Genomic DNA, 14,660 nt, shown 5'->3' with positions numbered 1-14,660 from the left:
TTGCAATGGACAGTGGAGAGCTGAGATGGTTGCTAGATGACCCCTTAACAAGTTCACAGATAGTCCAGAGTTCTTTAAATTCAGGAGATAAATTCCAGTCTGTCTAGAATCTTTGCTTGAGATGGTGATAACTGGTGGTGGTATGACCAGATCATGAATCTCTTCAATTTAGCAGCATAAGTATGTCTGCTAGAGTCTTTTCTGCTGTGGACAGGGACACTTTGTACTGCAGATGAGCAGCTTATTTCTACTGAAGTCAGTCAGCCAGTATTTATGCTGTGAAGTGTAGGGAATATGGGATGATGGACTTGGCTGTGCCTCCATATTATGACCTCTGGTTGGAGAGCTATGTGTATTGATGGTTGAATGGAGAGATTCTTCAGGCCTGATACCAGAACTGTCTTGGTCATGCTGGAGCTACCATGATCATTATGGCAGAGTCCCATCTGAGCTTCCTGAAAGCACTGGGGATGAACAGAATTGGAGGGTAAGCGCATAGGAGACCTGATGACCGTGAAATTAGAGATGCATCAGGCAATGACCCCTGACTTAGTCACCGTCCAAACCAGAAATTTTGACATTTCCTTTTTGCTCTTTTGGCAAAGAGGTGTATGCTGGAATGACGACAACATAAGACCTCTCTCTCAAGTGTAACCTATCAACCTGTAACGGGTGTCTGAAAACTGCTCACTAAGGTGATCTGCCAGCACATTCTGTATTCCTGGGAGAGGAACAGCCTTCAGAGTAATTTCATGATGGATACAAAAGTTCCAAACATGTACACCCTCTTAACATGAAGGAGACAGCCTTATGCCCCAATGCTTGTTTACATAAAATGGCTATTAACTCCAGGACATTTGTGTGGAGACTTGCTTCCTGAGGAGTCCATGTGGCTTGTGTTTGTGATCATCTAAATGGGCTTTCCATGCAAAAGTAAAGGAATCTGTCACCAATGTTTTTGATGGTAGTGAAGGGGAGAATGGTTGTCCCATTGCAGACTTTGAAGGGCCCCTTCCACCAATTTAATGACAGGACTTCTGGTGGAACATGTATTAGGATGGACAGGTAATGTTAGCTTAGCTGATACATAATACAGATCTCAAACACCCTTGCATGCAACAGAAGTCTGGCAGGCTGAATTACAAAGTTGCAAGGGCCATGTGTCCCAGCAGTCAAAAAAGTTCTCACTGATATCCTGTGGTAAACATGAAGGTCGACAGGTAGGTCTAATATGACTTGGACTCTCTGGTGGTAGACAAGCCATCACCATTAGGGAGACCAGCATGACTGCAATAAATTCTAATTTTTGTGTTGGAGTCCGTATTGACTTCTTTTTGTTTACTTTTAGGCCTAGAGAGGCGAACAGTTGCAGAGTCTGTTAAATGAAGTCTATTACTTGCTGGCGCACCTTCTCATGAATGAGCTAGTCATCAAAATATGGGAAACTTGGACTACCTGTCTCCTGAGGTAAGTGGCCACCACCAGCAACCATTTTATGAATACCCTTCATGCTGTTGGTAGGCTGAATGGTGATGACCTTTGCTACTAGTGGCAATTGCCCACGTGAAACCTGAGATATCTTCTGTGGGCAGGTGGGATAGCTATATGAAAGTAAGCGTCCGGGAAGTCGAGAGCTATGTACCGGTTATTCTGATCTAAGCATGGAATTACGGAGGCCAGAGTCACCATCCTGAACTTGAGCTTGCAGATGAAGGTGTTCAACTGTCTGAGGTTCAGAATGGGTTGCCCACTGCCTTTCTTTTTGGGAATCAGACAATAATGAGAGTAAAATCCCTTTCCCTTGTGTTCTTGATGAATTTCTTCCATTGCTCCAAGACTGAGAAGTGACTGCACCTTCTGATATAGCACGCTTTCAATGAGAGGGGTCCCTGAATAGGGATGAGAAAGGCGGATTGGGGAGGGTCTGGAACTGGATGGAATAACATTTCAGTTTGCAAGACCCCAGCGGTCGATTTTGCTGGTGCTCCAGGACCCATTCATGAAATAAATTATTCCCAAATGAAGGGGATATAATTGGAAGAGCCAAAGGGGTTTGCTTTAGATCAAGAAGTCAAATCTTCTGCCTTTATGTCGACTGAGGTTGATCAGCAGAGAGGGTGATGTGGATCCTGATGACTTCCTTCTGGGAAATTTCAGACATTTCCTAGGTGTTTCCAGGCTGCCTGTATTAAGGGTAAAAGGATTGCCTCTATCATGGTTAGCATTAAAATCTCAGTGTGGCATACGAGGCCTTTAGGTCTCATCTGTTTTCACACTAACAAGTTCAAATTCCTCAAAGAGGAGATCCTCAACTGTTATTTGAGCTTCTTTAAGGATCCCTGAATTGTGGCGCCAGGAGAATCTCCTCATAGCAATTGAGGTGGCTATAATCTAGAGCAGCAGTTCTCAACCAGGGGTCCACGAGCCCTTTCAGGGGGGGCTGCGGAGCTCCACCACGGAAACCCAGTGCCCCCCATGGGGCTGAAGAGGGAAGCAGCACAGGGCTGAAACCCCGAGCTCCTCCATCCTCCTGAAGCCAGGAGCGGCAGGGCTGAAGCCCCGCTGCCATGGACAGAAATTTTGAGCCGATGGGCGGAGTTGAGGGGCACAAGAGTGTTGTCCCCCAAGCTGCAGTGCCTGAACCAGAGTGGGGTAGTCCTGGGGGCAGCTCCACCCTCCCAGCCCCCAACCTCCTCCTCTCCCTCATGCCCCACCCTCTGGCCAGATCCGAGGCAGGAAGACAGAGCCAGGCAATGAGGGGCAACTGCTCCTCTGACTGATGGTGCCATGGAGTGGGCAGCCACGGCATTTCCCCATCTGCTGCTGGTGCCTGGGGTTGCGTCTGCTCCTCAGCTCCCAGCCTCCTTTGACTGCTCATGCAGCCAGTCAGAGCTGCCCAGGCAGCTCCGGACCCAGCAGATCCCTCGGGCAGTAGCTACCGGCACACAGCCCCGAACAGGTGAGTGGCCTGATAAGGTGAGTCAGGGGGCTGGAGCTGGCACTCCCTCCCTGGACCCTGCTGGGCAGAGATGGCCCAAGCCCTGCCTGCCCTTCCCCACCATCCCCCAAATAGAAGTCAAACTACGCCTATGCCCCAGGGTCCCACCTCTGGTCCGGATGGCCCCCTGCTGGGCCCCAGAGTTTTTCTAGCATGTTGAGGGGGGCCTCAGAAAGAAAAAGGTTCAGAACCCCTGCTCTAGAGGCTGTATCTGCAGCATGCAGGGCTGCCTGTAGGGATATACATGCCATGAGCTGACTCTCAACTATGATAATACGTGGTCTTGGGGAAACTTGTCTATAAATTTGGTCATAGAATCCCAACAAGGCTTTGGGGGGATGATGATGATGATGATTCTCATTTGGAGGCTAAATGTTGAAGAATTCTTTTCTTCAAATACATCTAATTTTTTGGGTTACTGGTCATTGGTGTTGATTTTTGCTGATTCCCGAGACCTTTTGTAACCGCTAATGAACCCGATGTAGGATTTGTCAAAAATTGTTCAAGTCCCTGGACGGGAACTTAGTAGCAATGGTCTGCTCTCTTCAGTGTTGGTCGTGGAATGTCTTGTAGACATCTGGGGTGGAAGCTAATCACTCAGTAACTTCCACCTCATCCAGTGATGCTGAGGATATATGGACTAGGGCAGGATGGTCTTCTGTCTGGGTCTCCTCATCTGAGCCTTGACCAGTCTGTTCTGCAGGTAGTGGAGCAGTTGGTCTAGTTGTAATGCCCCATGTTGACGCAGGCCTTTTAGCATGATACATTTCCCTTGGAGCCCTATAAGGCCAACAGTGCTGGTAGGCAAAAGTGGCAGATAATCAAGGGATAGGGTATCAAAGAATAATATCCCTTCTTGAACTTCTGTGTCTGTGGTAATAGGAAGCAACCCATGACATTCTCTCAGGTGTGAACTATCTGAATACCTAGAAAAGGAACAACCTCGTGAAACCTCCCCTAGTGGTTTCAGACTAGGAAAATGCAGCATATTCCTCCAGAACAGGAGCTGTACCAATTGGTGTGCTGGAAGCCCCCATGGAACGTGCTTTGGCTGGTACTGTAGATGTATGCAGTACCAGTGTCAGGACAGCTGTTGGTTCTTGGAGGAGGCACCTTCCCCACCACTAGTAGTGGGGAATTTGGTGTCAAGGAGACCAACACGTCTTTAGATGCTGTATTGGATTTTGGTAGTGCATATGTTAGCACTGAAGTCAAATTAAGTAGACTGCATTGGAACCAGGAGCCTTGATGCTGAGGAGTCAGAACCAGGCATTTATGCAGTACGACAAAAGACAGTCCTGGGGCATGAAGACTTGTGCCTGAATGGGTGCCAGTGGGACCGTTTGGGGGCCTGTGTCACCCTTGACCTCTGAGACTAGAAACAATTTGTGGCTCTTAATGTGAAGGACCTGGTGAGGAGCAATCTCTATCTCTTTTCTTTATGAACCTTGTGGTCTTTCTTCCATCACCTGACATTTTACCAGACAAGGAGAAATAACCTTTAGAAACAGGAACTTCAGCCCCATGAGTAGCTGATGACTGCTCAGAGGTTTCCGCCCTGAGCATCCTGGAGCCTGAGAAGGAACACAGATTTCTCCAAAAGAAATGTCTTTATTAAGCAAGACTCCCTAGCTCTCTGGGTTCTCTTTGAAAAGGATCTACAGATGGCACATCTCTCTGTAATGTGCCCCTTACCAGACACAATATTCATCTGGTGTGCCCATCAATTAGGGGCATGACAGCCTTGCACAAAGGGCAGCTTTTGAAGGCTGGATTGTTCAGTCATAGTGTATGTCTACACTGCAGTCCGAGGGGTGACTGCAGCACACATAGGCATACCCTTAAATCTAGGCCACTAAAAATAACAGTGGAGATGTGGCAACATGAGCTGTACAAGCCCACAGGGGACCATACTTGGATTGCTAGCTCATGCTGCAGCCCATGTCGCCATACCTTCACTGCTATTTTTAGCTGTGCTAGCAAGAGTAAAGCTAGCATGGGCATGCCACCCCTGCTGCAATAACACCTCTCGGTGCAGTGTAGCCAGACCCAGAGAGAGTGATCCCCCTACCCTCCCAGGCAAGCAGAAACCAGTTTCCTTACAAAAAGGGAAGAAAAGAAATGAGATCAAATACTAACACTAAAGCTAATCATTAACTATTTACATAGTTCACAGTGGAGCAAAGAGACTTGGACACTAAGTTCCAATTCATAGCCAAAGGAGGTAAGAAGGAAGCAAGAGGCAGCTGGGGCTGTCCTACTCTTTACATCCTCCATCAGAAGCACGACCTCAACAGACACTGCTGGCCAAGAGAATCCAGACTTGAGTACTGGGCACATGTGCACCAAGAGTGGAATATATATGGACAATGCATCTTGAAGAAAAATTTTCTGTCTCTACCAGAGCAGAGTGAATAATTCACAAAGAATAATAGATTAAACAAATTTAGACTCTTTCAGGTCATAAAATATCTACCAGGCTATAGCAATGGCCTTGAATTTATTAGTTACTCAAATATCTTTTTTAATTTTCTACTTTATGGATTGATCATCAATACCCAAAATTCAAGGTTAGTTTTGATAGGTCAAATAAGTCACTTGAAACTGTATTTGTTCTCTGACTGTGATAGTACTCCAACACGGATATTTGTATATGTGATTGTGAATTCTGCTTTCAGTGCACTTTTTTTTAAACCACTAAAACTTGAATGAAGTCCTAATGAATATTCACAGTAAATTTTGTCATTATTTTACCCAGCACTGCGTTCTAGATTCTATAAATACGGAAGCAATATCTCAATCATTCATCACTCTGAGGCAAAACGTTGACACAGATGTACAAGTAATAACTAAAAGGGACATTACAAGGAGAAGTAAGTGCCCACGGGTATATCACCCCAACTGTTCATCAATTCTAAACGTACAGATCGCTTTTTATGCCTTGAAACACAAAATACTCCAAGGCAATGTCCATCCATATGGGTTAGAAAACAAATCAGCACCTGTCTAGATCTAGGAAAAGTGCCCATTTCAAAGAACAGATTGAGGATAAATTGGAAATCATGTCCCCACCCAATATGCTTATAAATACTGCAACAAGTGGAGGCTTTTTGGGTATCCCTGTGGAGAACTGGGACACATTTGCATTGTTTTTTATAGATATCATATGACCCTCAGTTTATCTGGGTGACACTATCCTGCCTGAAGGCCAGGAGTTAAATCAAAGGCAGTTGTAAAGGGGAAAACAACCAGGAAGCAAAACAATGGCAAAGAGACGGCTCTGAAGCGCGGAATCTATCAATTGCAGAATACCCCTTGTCTGGCTCCCTCCTGGCTGGAATGGGTTGCTCTTCCCAAGGCGAAAAGATTGGAACCCTAGGGAGTCCTAAATCTCAGAGACCCTAGAAAAGGGATGGGAGAAGGGGATTGCTGAGCCAAGAGAGGTTGCTCTTCAAGATATGTCGGGGAAAGCTGACAGACTGATTGAGGCACAGAGACGGGGAACATGCTGCAGCAGGGCAGTGTGCTTCTCCCTGCTACAGAGGGAATTAGCTGGGCTGAGAGGTACCTACACAAGCAGCCAAGGAAAGTTTAAGGCATAAGTGTAGGCCTTTTATTGTTTTACTCTCTGCTCTACATGCTTTGTACCTTTGAGGAATGAATAAATAATACTTTGTTTTGCAGGCGCCGTTTCTGTGTCACTGGAAACATATGCTGTGACAGGCTCCCCAAGTGAAACTCTCACATGTCAAAACCAAATTGGGCCTGTGTCATTAACATGGTTAGAAACCAAGGGGCTGCAGCCCACAAAGCCAATCTAAGAGTGGTTGGGCTGCATGATTCCACCCAGAGTGAGGTGCAGAAAGCCAGGCTTACCATGTAAGGTGGGCACTCGAGAGAGACAGAATGGGGTCTAAGGCACAGTTCGCCCAGTAGCCATGACAATGCCAATCATTAAAATGTACAATACCACTTGCACCTCTGTAATTTTAAACAGTGGGTACACACGTGGCCTTCTCCAGTAAAAATTGCACAGAACAAAAAGCAAAACAGAATTGATTCTGCCCACTCCAGATACTGCCAAAATTGTTGACTCCTAATACCACACAGAACGCTGGGGGGGGATCTACTTACCAGGCACAGCACCAAGGTGTCGCAGGATGGATCCTGTATTATTAGGAAGGACTGTAAGGTTCCACCCATGCCTGTTGAATGAAGTGATACACACATTATTATGCGTCCGCATTAAAAACAAACTGGTCTTAAAGTTGCTCCTCATCTCAAACATTTGTAGTCATTGTTTTGACCTATAGTCTTATATGGATTCTGTGCTGAATAGAATAACTGTAGCATAAGAGGCAAAATACCATACAAATCCAGATTATTTATCTAACTTTACCTTGAGAATGGTTCAGATTTTCCAACAGGAAAGCCGCTCCCATGTGTGTTGGTATCCACTTTCCCACAGTGCACTGCTACATGGCAATCCTTCTGTTCCACTAACCTCCAGTACTCTTGCTATAGCAGAAGAAGGCAGTAGTAAATTTTTAGTCCAACGGACAGTGAGAAAATTCCTTTAAATGTTCACCAATTAACAGAAGGTTACAGTCCACTGATACACTCAGTGTTGCTCCAACAAAACATCTCCTCTTAGAGACAGATATACAGAACTTTAAAAATAACAATGAATTAAGACTTAACATCCCTTTTGAAGACTGTTTATTTCCATTTTACAGATGGGGAAAACTGAGACACAGAGCGCTTAAGTGACTTGTGCAAACTCACACAGGAAGACTTTCGCAGAGACAAGAACAGAACTCCAATCCCCTGACTCCCATGCTGGTGCTTCAACCACAAAACCAACCAACCCTCCTGCCTGTCTTTAACTTGTCAGTACCTTTATTGAAGATATTAAGTAATGTCAAAAGGAAGAGCAGAGACAACATCTTCATTCTCTTCCTGCATCAGACACCTTCAAGCAGTCTACTGTGCCACTTTGTGATTTAACTTTGCAGAGCCATCCCTAAATCCTCCATAGGGAAAGATTTCCCATCCCTAAGTGCTCTCTTGCCCCTCACCTCTATTTCAGCTACCGAAGGCTCCTTGCTGAAGCACATGTTCATGATGTTTCTTGCCGTCCGGTAAAAGGTTGTTAAAGAAACAGACCTACCCTGTGAATCAAGAGAGCACGATTAAAAGTGAAAATAAAAATGGTACCTTCGCCCCCCACCTCCAGTGTTATTTACTGTGCAAACCTTACCTTCCTCAGCCCAAGACCAGGAGAGGGGAAGGGACAGAATGTTCTCTAAGAATAGGTACAACAGAGTCCATTGATCTAATATACATTTCTTCCTGAAGCAAGTATCTCAAATGCCATTAAAAGCAGTAGGGAACTCCAGCTTTTATCATGGCGAGCAGCAGCTGATACAGCAAGTGAGCCTATGCAGATGTCATTTTAAAACTTCCACCAAGTCAGTTTCCATTTTTAAGGTCTCTCTTTTTAGGAAAAGTGTTTTAACCTCATTTAACCTATTTTTCTGTGCAAACAGATGCTGTTCATGATAGAACATGCACTACATGGAGAACAGGAGGACACAAAAAGGATGACTCGGAGCTAAGTTATACTTTATATTCAGTAATTGCATGTACAACAACAAGGCAGCAAGGCATGGTTCAACAACAATATTATGAAGACCAGGGATTGGTATGGAGGGGCAGGGGGTTTACAAAAGCAAAATAATAAAATGTGTGTTGCTTCCTTCCTCCACTACTTTGTCTGCATGATGTCCTTTAGATTGTAAGCTGGTTGGGACAAGGAACTGTCTTATTTTTGTTCTATACAACACTTAGCAAACTTCTGAATATTCTTTTACATGTATATTATTCTTATATATTAGATGCTCACACACACATATAATAATAAACACATTTTCAATCTAAGAGAGATCCATAGGAAGACATAGCACCAGCCCTTTGTATATCTGCAACCAGGTTGCCAAAGATCTCAGTAAAATACGGTGGTCAAGTTCTCAGTGTATGATCCAAAGTTTGAAATTTGGAAATGTGTAAAATAAGCCTTAAAAGTGTTTTTATGTTAGTATTATCTGAGACCAAGTTAAGGCTTACAAGAAAAGAGACTGTGTGGAGACAGGAAACATGCCCCCCCCTTTAAGGCTTGGGGACATTGGAACCTGCCTATACCCTCTGGTGAAAATGCAGCCTCTATTTAGGTTTCAAGTTCTTCCATCACTCTAAACTAAGAAAATAACCTTGAAAGCTAAGGGATGTGAAGGATGACAGCACCCTGCCACCAAACCTTGCAATATTTTGGTCTAGCCAATGTGATATGTACTGATTGTACTAGGCCAGGCTATGTACAAGAGAAATGTTAAAAAGGAAGTTAAAAAGGAATTCCTGCTTTACAAACATGAAGTCTATCCCTTGTCCCCATATCTACCTCTCTCTTTCCTCTGACACCAAATTACCTTCCCTCACATTTGCCAACCCTCTTCCTCTCAAAAAATAAAGGAAAACTTAAGAACCAACTCCACACCCCCTCCGGATCTAAACTTCTGGTAAATGAACATTTAATTAGTTGGATTATTTTGTTTTTATTTTTTTAAATGGTGAAACATGATCTGCTAAATTGCTAAGACTGTATTTCTGCTTACTTTGAGCAAGAACTCTACCCAAGAGTAAACCAGGGACAATTACACAGCAGTTTGTTGTTGTTTTCTTTTTCCTATAAGAGACTAAGTCTGTTGCTAAAACATCAATGGTCCTAACATTTTGTTTTTGTTTGGTTTTAAACTGAATGCAGGGCAATTAGCTGCTACAAGAAGTCTGTAAAATGCCCAGGGCCCCAGACTCTCATAAATCTCTAAGTTGGATGGTCTGTGATACAATGAGCAATTTCCTTCATCTTTTACTGCCCTTGTGAATCTTTTATGGAGGCAGGCTTTGAAAACAAATCCTCAAATCGCTCTGCTCCTACAGTCTTCAAACTTGTACATATACTTCCCTGATGACAAGCTGCTAACGAATGCTCTATAGAAGCTTTTTAGGTTTAAGAAGATTTGCCTGCCACTTTGTCATACAAAAGAGAATAGGATTCAGGACTGATCCTCCAAAATTAACTATGTCCTCCAAATTCTGAGATGGCGGCTGCCCTATCATAGGGAAGAAACCTACATACAATAGTGGACAGAATTATTAAAAAGATTGAAGTTCTTGATTTTCTCAATCAAAAAATTTCATATCCTCCACCTCGGCCCAAAAGTCACAAAATATATAAAGGCTGATGAGCTTTCTACATGAAAAATATGACAATATTTTCTTGAGGATCATTAAGAGAAAATATTTTAAGGCTTTGCACTCTAAAATGGAGCTGGCTGAAAATAGACTCACAATACAAAATTATTACTGAAGTGCAAAACACCTTTTGAGGCCCCTGAGAAGATCTGAACAGTTGATACTAAGGATCCTCTAGGAACTTAGAAGTATTAAGCAAAATCTTTGAAGCAGTAAAGAGCCTTAACAGAAGAATAGCTGAATGGCAAAATTATATTGTGATACTTCATTCTACCTACATTACTATTAAGGAGAGAAAAGAAAAAGGTAAGAGTCCTGAAAATGAACTCAGGTCAGGAGTGCCCAGACTACGGCTAGATGAAATTTTTCAGACATTTTTTTTTGCTGAAAAACCCAAATTCAGGTCAACCAAACATTTCATGAGTTTGTGCCATTTTTAGTTAATTGTTTTAGTTTAAACTAATTGTTTTGTCATTATCCAAACAAAACATCCAAACCCAGATTTTTTTCCTGCTAGACTCGCCAGGGGAGTTAGGCATGCGAAGGAAGAGGTAGTGGTGGTGTGGGAAACCCAAGTTTGATCCCAGCTCTAGAGCAGGGACTGGAACCCAGTCTCTCCCTCCCAGGTGAGTGCCCTAACCACCAGACTGTTGGCTATTCTGGGATGGGGGTATCAATATCTCCTGCTGAAGCAGTTTCACTTTGTATAAATAATTAGTCATTAGAGCAGGGACTCAAACCCTGGGTTCTCCCACCTCTCAAGTCACCAGGCAACAAAGTCACACCCTCTCTCTCTCTTTCTCTGGCCCAATGACTATTCAAGTATTTTATCAAAATATTTTAGTACTTCTGTATATGGCATTGGTGAGAACTGTACTGGAAAACTGGTGGTCTCTTCCTAAAAATATGCCCCAATACAACCACAAGATATTAGACTTGATGCAGGAATTACCGGGTGAAATTCTATGACCTGTGTAATGTAGGCAACGACCAATGAACACAATGGTCCTTTCCAGCCCTAATCTATTCATTTACAAAAACCTTTCTTAAAGTTGAGCTAAGGTTGCTGTCACACAATAGGACCTTCCTATCCCTATACCCTTCTGGAACATAAGGCTTCAAAACTCAAATATTAGGAAATATTCACTTACGGTCTTCTCACATATCCCCAAAAGAATGTTAGTGTGATAAGAAATGCCACCCCCCTTCCCCCCTCCAGAAAACACACTTATGCAAGCCAGGGGATCTGCAGTTAAAGTGCTGTTTCATTCATAATGAAACCACACAACCTTATCTCTAATCCATAAATAGTACAGCTCAGCTAAGGAATCTGCACACTGTGGCTCGGAGCCACACTTGACTCACAGCAGGGCAGCTGTTCATTCTGCAGAGTCAAGAACAAAATATAATCTTAAAAACAAAAATGAGAGTTAACTTTTAGAGCTTGTTCTCGATGCTAGACACCAGTTCTCACTGCATGTTTTTTCCCCTACCTCTGTACAGAAAGATACAAGACGTGTTGTGATTTTAGTAACAGAGCCAGAGTTTAAGGCTAGGAGGTCATATTTTGGGGGGCTGTGTCTCTGGAACCCCTTGAGCAAACATTCTCAAATATGTATCATATATTCTACCCTGGCCCATACCAATTTTCAAACAGGTTTGAGTCTGACTGTGTGTGTGGTTTTAAGGAGGATTGCAAGTTTGGCTGTAAGCAGAAAACACGTTGCAATGTTCTCTACAGTACCACTCTGTAATTCAAGACTTCATGGTCTGGTTTGGTTCTTGTATCTTGACTGCTTTTGGTAGATGGGGGTAGCATGAATCATGTCAGCCCTGAAGTTCACTAATATTTAATCGTTTACGTGCTAAATCACATGTACATTTTAAAAGTACATTTATTAAACCTATAATTGGTCATGGCACAGTGCTGGGGGAAGGACTTAATGCCTTCTCAAGCTCCCTTCCAGTCCTACATTTCTATGATTCTATACTGGGTCTGACATTGCGAAGTCCTGAGAGCCTTCCACAACGTTCTGAAAGCATGTCAATGAGAGTTTAAGAGCGTTTAGCACTTTGCATGAGGCAATCAGAACTTAGCAGGTTCAGGCTTATTATTACAGTGTTCAGGTAATGGCTGATTAAGATATTTCTCTGCACAGACTCACTCTTTTTGTGTATGATCTCTCATCTCCCTCTAAAATGTAACTTGGGGACTTTATACTGGCAAGCAGTGGGGTGGTGTTTTGTATGTGAAGATCAGTATGTTTCATTTATTATTAAATTCAAGATATTAAGTACAAAAAAGGCCTTTTAACTATGCACAGGGAATATCATTAATGTAGCTGCCATTAGATAAGGCTTGTATCTTTTAATGTGATAGAAACATCATTAACAGTTTGTTTTAACACGGGAGTGACAAGGGAGCCCCAGAATAGTACGCTCTTCATCTGACAAATTCTAATGCATTGCTGTGCAGAAGAAATGTGAATGAACTTTCTTAAATGCAATTCATGAGCTTAGTCAGTCTCTAACTAGCTTAACAAAAACTACTTCGGACAGTAACACTGGGAATGCTATCTGTTTTCATTTCATAGTGACAGGAGAGAGACTGGGGAGGGAGGAGTGGTATAGCAGCTTACTGGCCGCAGACAGTAAGTACTGTATATCTCACTCTCAGCACTGCTAAATAATTCAATCGAACTAAAAAGTACACTGCAAGTTGTGATGCCAATTCTTGCTCAATAGTGGAAGGCTGCCAATAAAATACAATGAAAGAGACAACAATCCTTTGTAAACGGATTTTAAATGTGCTGGAGGAACAAGCATTATGACCATTTGTGCTTAGCAAAATTTGGCATCATGGTTGAAAATATTGTTTGCATTTCAATTTGCACTTTCTAAATCGTGTGTATTTTTAGCTACATTAGTTTTGATGGCTCTATCAAGGGAGTGGTACTCTGCTCATTGAGCAACTGGCAAGAAACAGGCGTGAGAGAGCAGAACGTTACTTTAAACGTCACTAAAAAATGAAAATAAATGTTGTGTCTGCTAGGATAATTGCTTAGAGTATTTCTTACAAAGAGCCAACTCCATAGATGGAGGGGGACTAGTGTTCTATGTAGCACATCCACAAAAATAACATTTTCTAGTTTGTCAAGCTGCAGTAAAATCAGGATGGAGTTAATACCCCCTCATCAAACTGCCTGCAGCAATTAATAATCCAGCCATTGACGCTGGAAAAACACTGTGGCCCACTGGCTGACTCCAGCTGGGTCTCACCACAGTGCAGCACAGAGAACATCCGTGTCAATGCTTTCACAGAAGAAAATCAACAGAAGTGGTCTTTACTACCTTATATATACACTTATGTAAGTCGCTAAGAACTCCCTTCTCCTCCTCCTCCTTCTCGATCTCCTTTTCCTGAGCGAAGAGTCGCCGCCTGCCTGTTTTCAATGGGATATCAACTTCTTTCAACTTGTTACGGAAGCCGTTTTTGTGAACCACGCCATTGATGAGTCCATTTTTGGGCTCGAACCGGGGCAAGGAATGGAACTTATAGGCATTTTCTGAGTGTCCCTCCAAAGGACCTTTCCTCTTCTCTAAGATCTCCTTTTCCAGCAGGACTTCCTTCTCTAGTTTCTTGTGCTCCTCAGAGGAGAGGGAGTCATAGGAGAGCAAGTACTGGCAATAGGCTTCCTGCAGCTTTGCTAGCCTGTCCTGCGCAGTTCTGGGGATTCGTAGCATATCTGCCAGCTTGTTCCATTTCTTGAGGTCAGTCACTTGCTGCATGCCGCCCATTTCATTGATCAGCTGGAAAAAGCAGGCCAAATCTAGCTCACAGCCTCCTGGAGTCCATGTGTGTGGGGTGGTGGGGAGGGAAGAGGGAAACACAGGAAACAGTTAGGAAAAATTTTGGCAGACTGCATTCAACATTTCTTTACTACTTATATAATATCAGTTTCTGTTCAGGTGGGACACTATTTTCTCAAAATCCTCAGTAATGCAGATACGAAAACAGAATAGAACAGTCAAACAGTCAGTGTTTCCATTTTTAAAGTGCCCAAGTTCTGACTAAAATACTCGGATTGCCAAGATTATTAAGTGGATCATATTTTCACTAACCCTCCCCACAGCTACTTTTGGCCTCCCTTTTGGGTTCAGTTGCCACCTGACAAAATCAAGCTCCAACTCTGCCTGATTAAGAGCAGGGACTTGAACATAGGTCTCCCATATTAAAGGTGAATACCCTAATGATACCAAGCTATTCTGAGGTCATGCCTCCCAATCTCTATCCCACCCCACCCCCAGCCCTCCCTGAAATTTAATCCACTCAGAAACCTTCCCAGTGAAC

The 14,660-nt window shown here is 43.3% G+C and overlaps 1 protein-coding gene and 1 long non-coding RNA gene across 4 annotated transcripts in view; one reads left to right on the top strand and one right to left on the bottom strand.

The window, feature by feature from the left end:
• The window catches only part of JARID2 (jumonji and AT-rich interaction domain containing 2), a 307,763-nt gene that overhangs the window by 29,438 nt on the left and 263,665 nt on the right, over positions 1 to 14,660 (bottom strand). For all 3 annotated transcript variants that reach the window (XM_073331951.1, XM_073331952.1, XM_073331950.1), the window contains exons 8-11: positions 13,661 to 14,154; positions 8,077 to 8,169; positions 7,398 to 7,516; positions 7,133 to 7,203 (exon numbers count right to left, since the gene is read on the bottom strand). In XM_073331951.1, the coding sequence (XP_073188052.1) occupies positions 7,133 to 7,203; positions 7,398 to 7,516; positions 8,077 to 8,169; positions 13,661 to 14,154 (777 nt within the window). The remainder of the gene's footprint in view (positions 1 to 7,132; positions 7,204 to 7,397; positions 7,517 to 8,076; positions 8,170 to 13,660; positions 14,155 to 14,660) is intronic.
• On the top strand, positions 546 to 9,152 carry LOC140906968 (uncharacterized). Its single transcript, XR_012157320.1, has 3 exons — positions 546 to 1,467; positions 5,757 to 5,871; positions 7,735 to 9,152. It is a non-coding gene; the product is annotated as an uncharacterized lncRNA (long non-coding RNA).

The sequence above is a fragment of the Lepidochelys kempii genome, chromosome 2 (assembly GCF_965140265.1).
Source record: "Lepidochelys kempii isolate rLepKem1 chromosome 2, rLepKem1.hap2, whole genome shotgun sequence".
Classification (NCBI taxonomy): domain Eukaryota; kingdom Metazoa; phylum Chordata; order Testudines; family Cheloniidae; genus Lepidochelys; species Lepidochelys kempii.
Note: the sequence above shows the minus strand (reverse complement) of the source record. Positions and strands in the feature narration are given on the sequence as shown.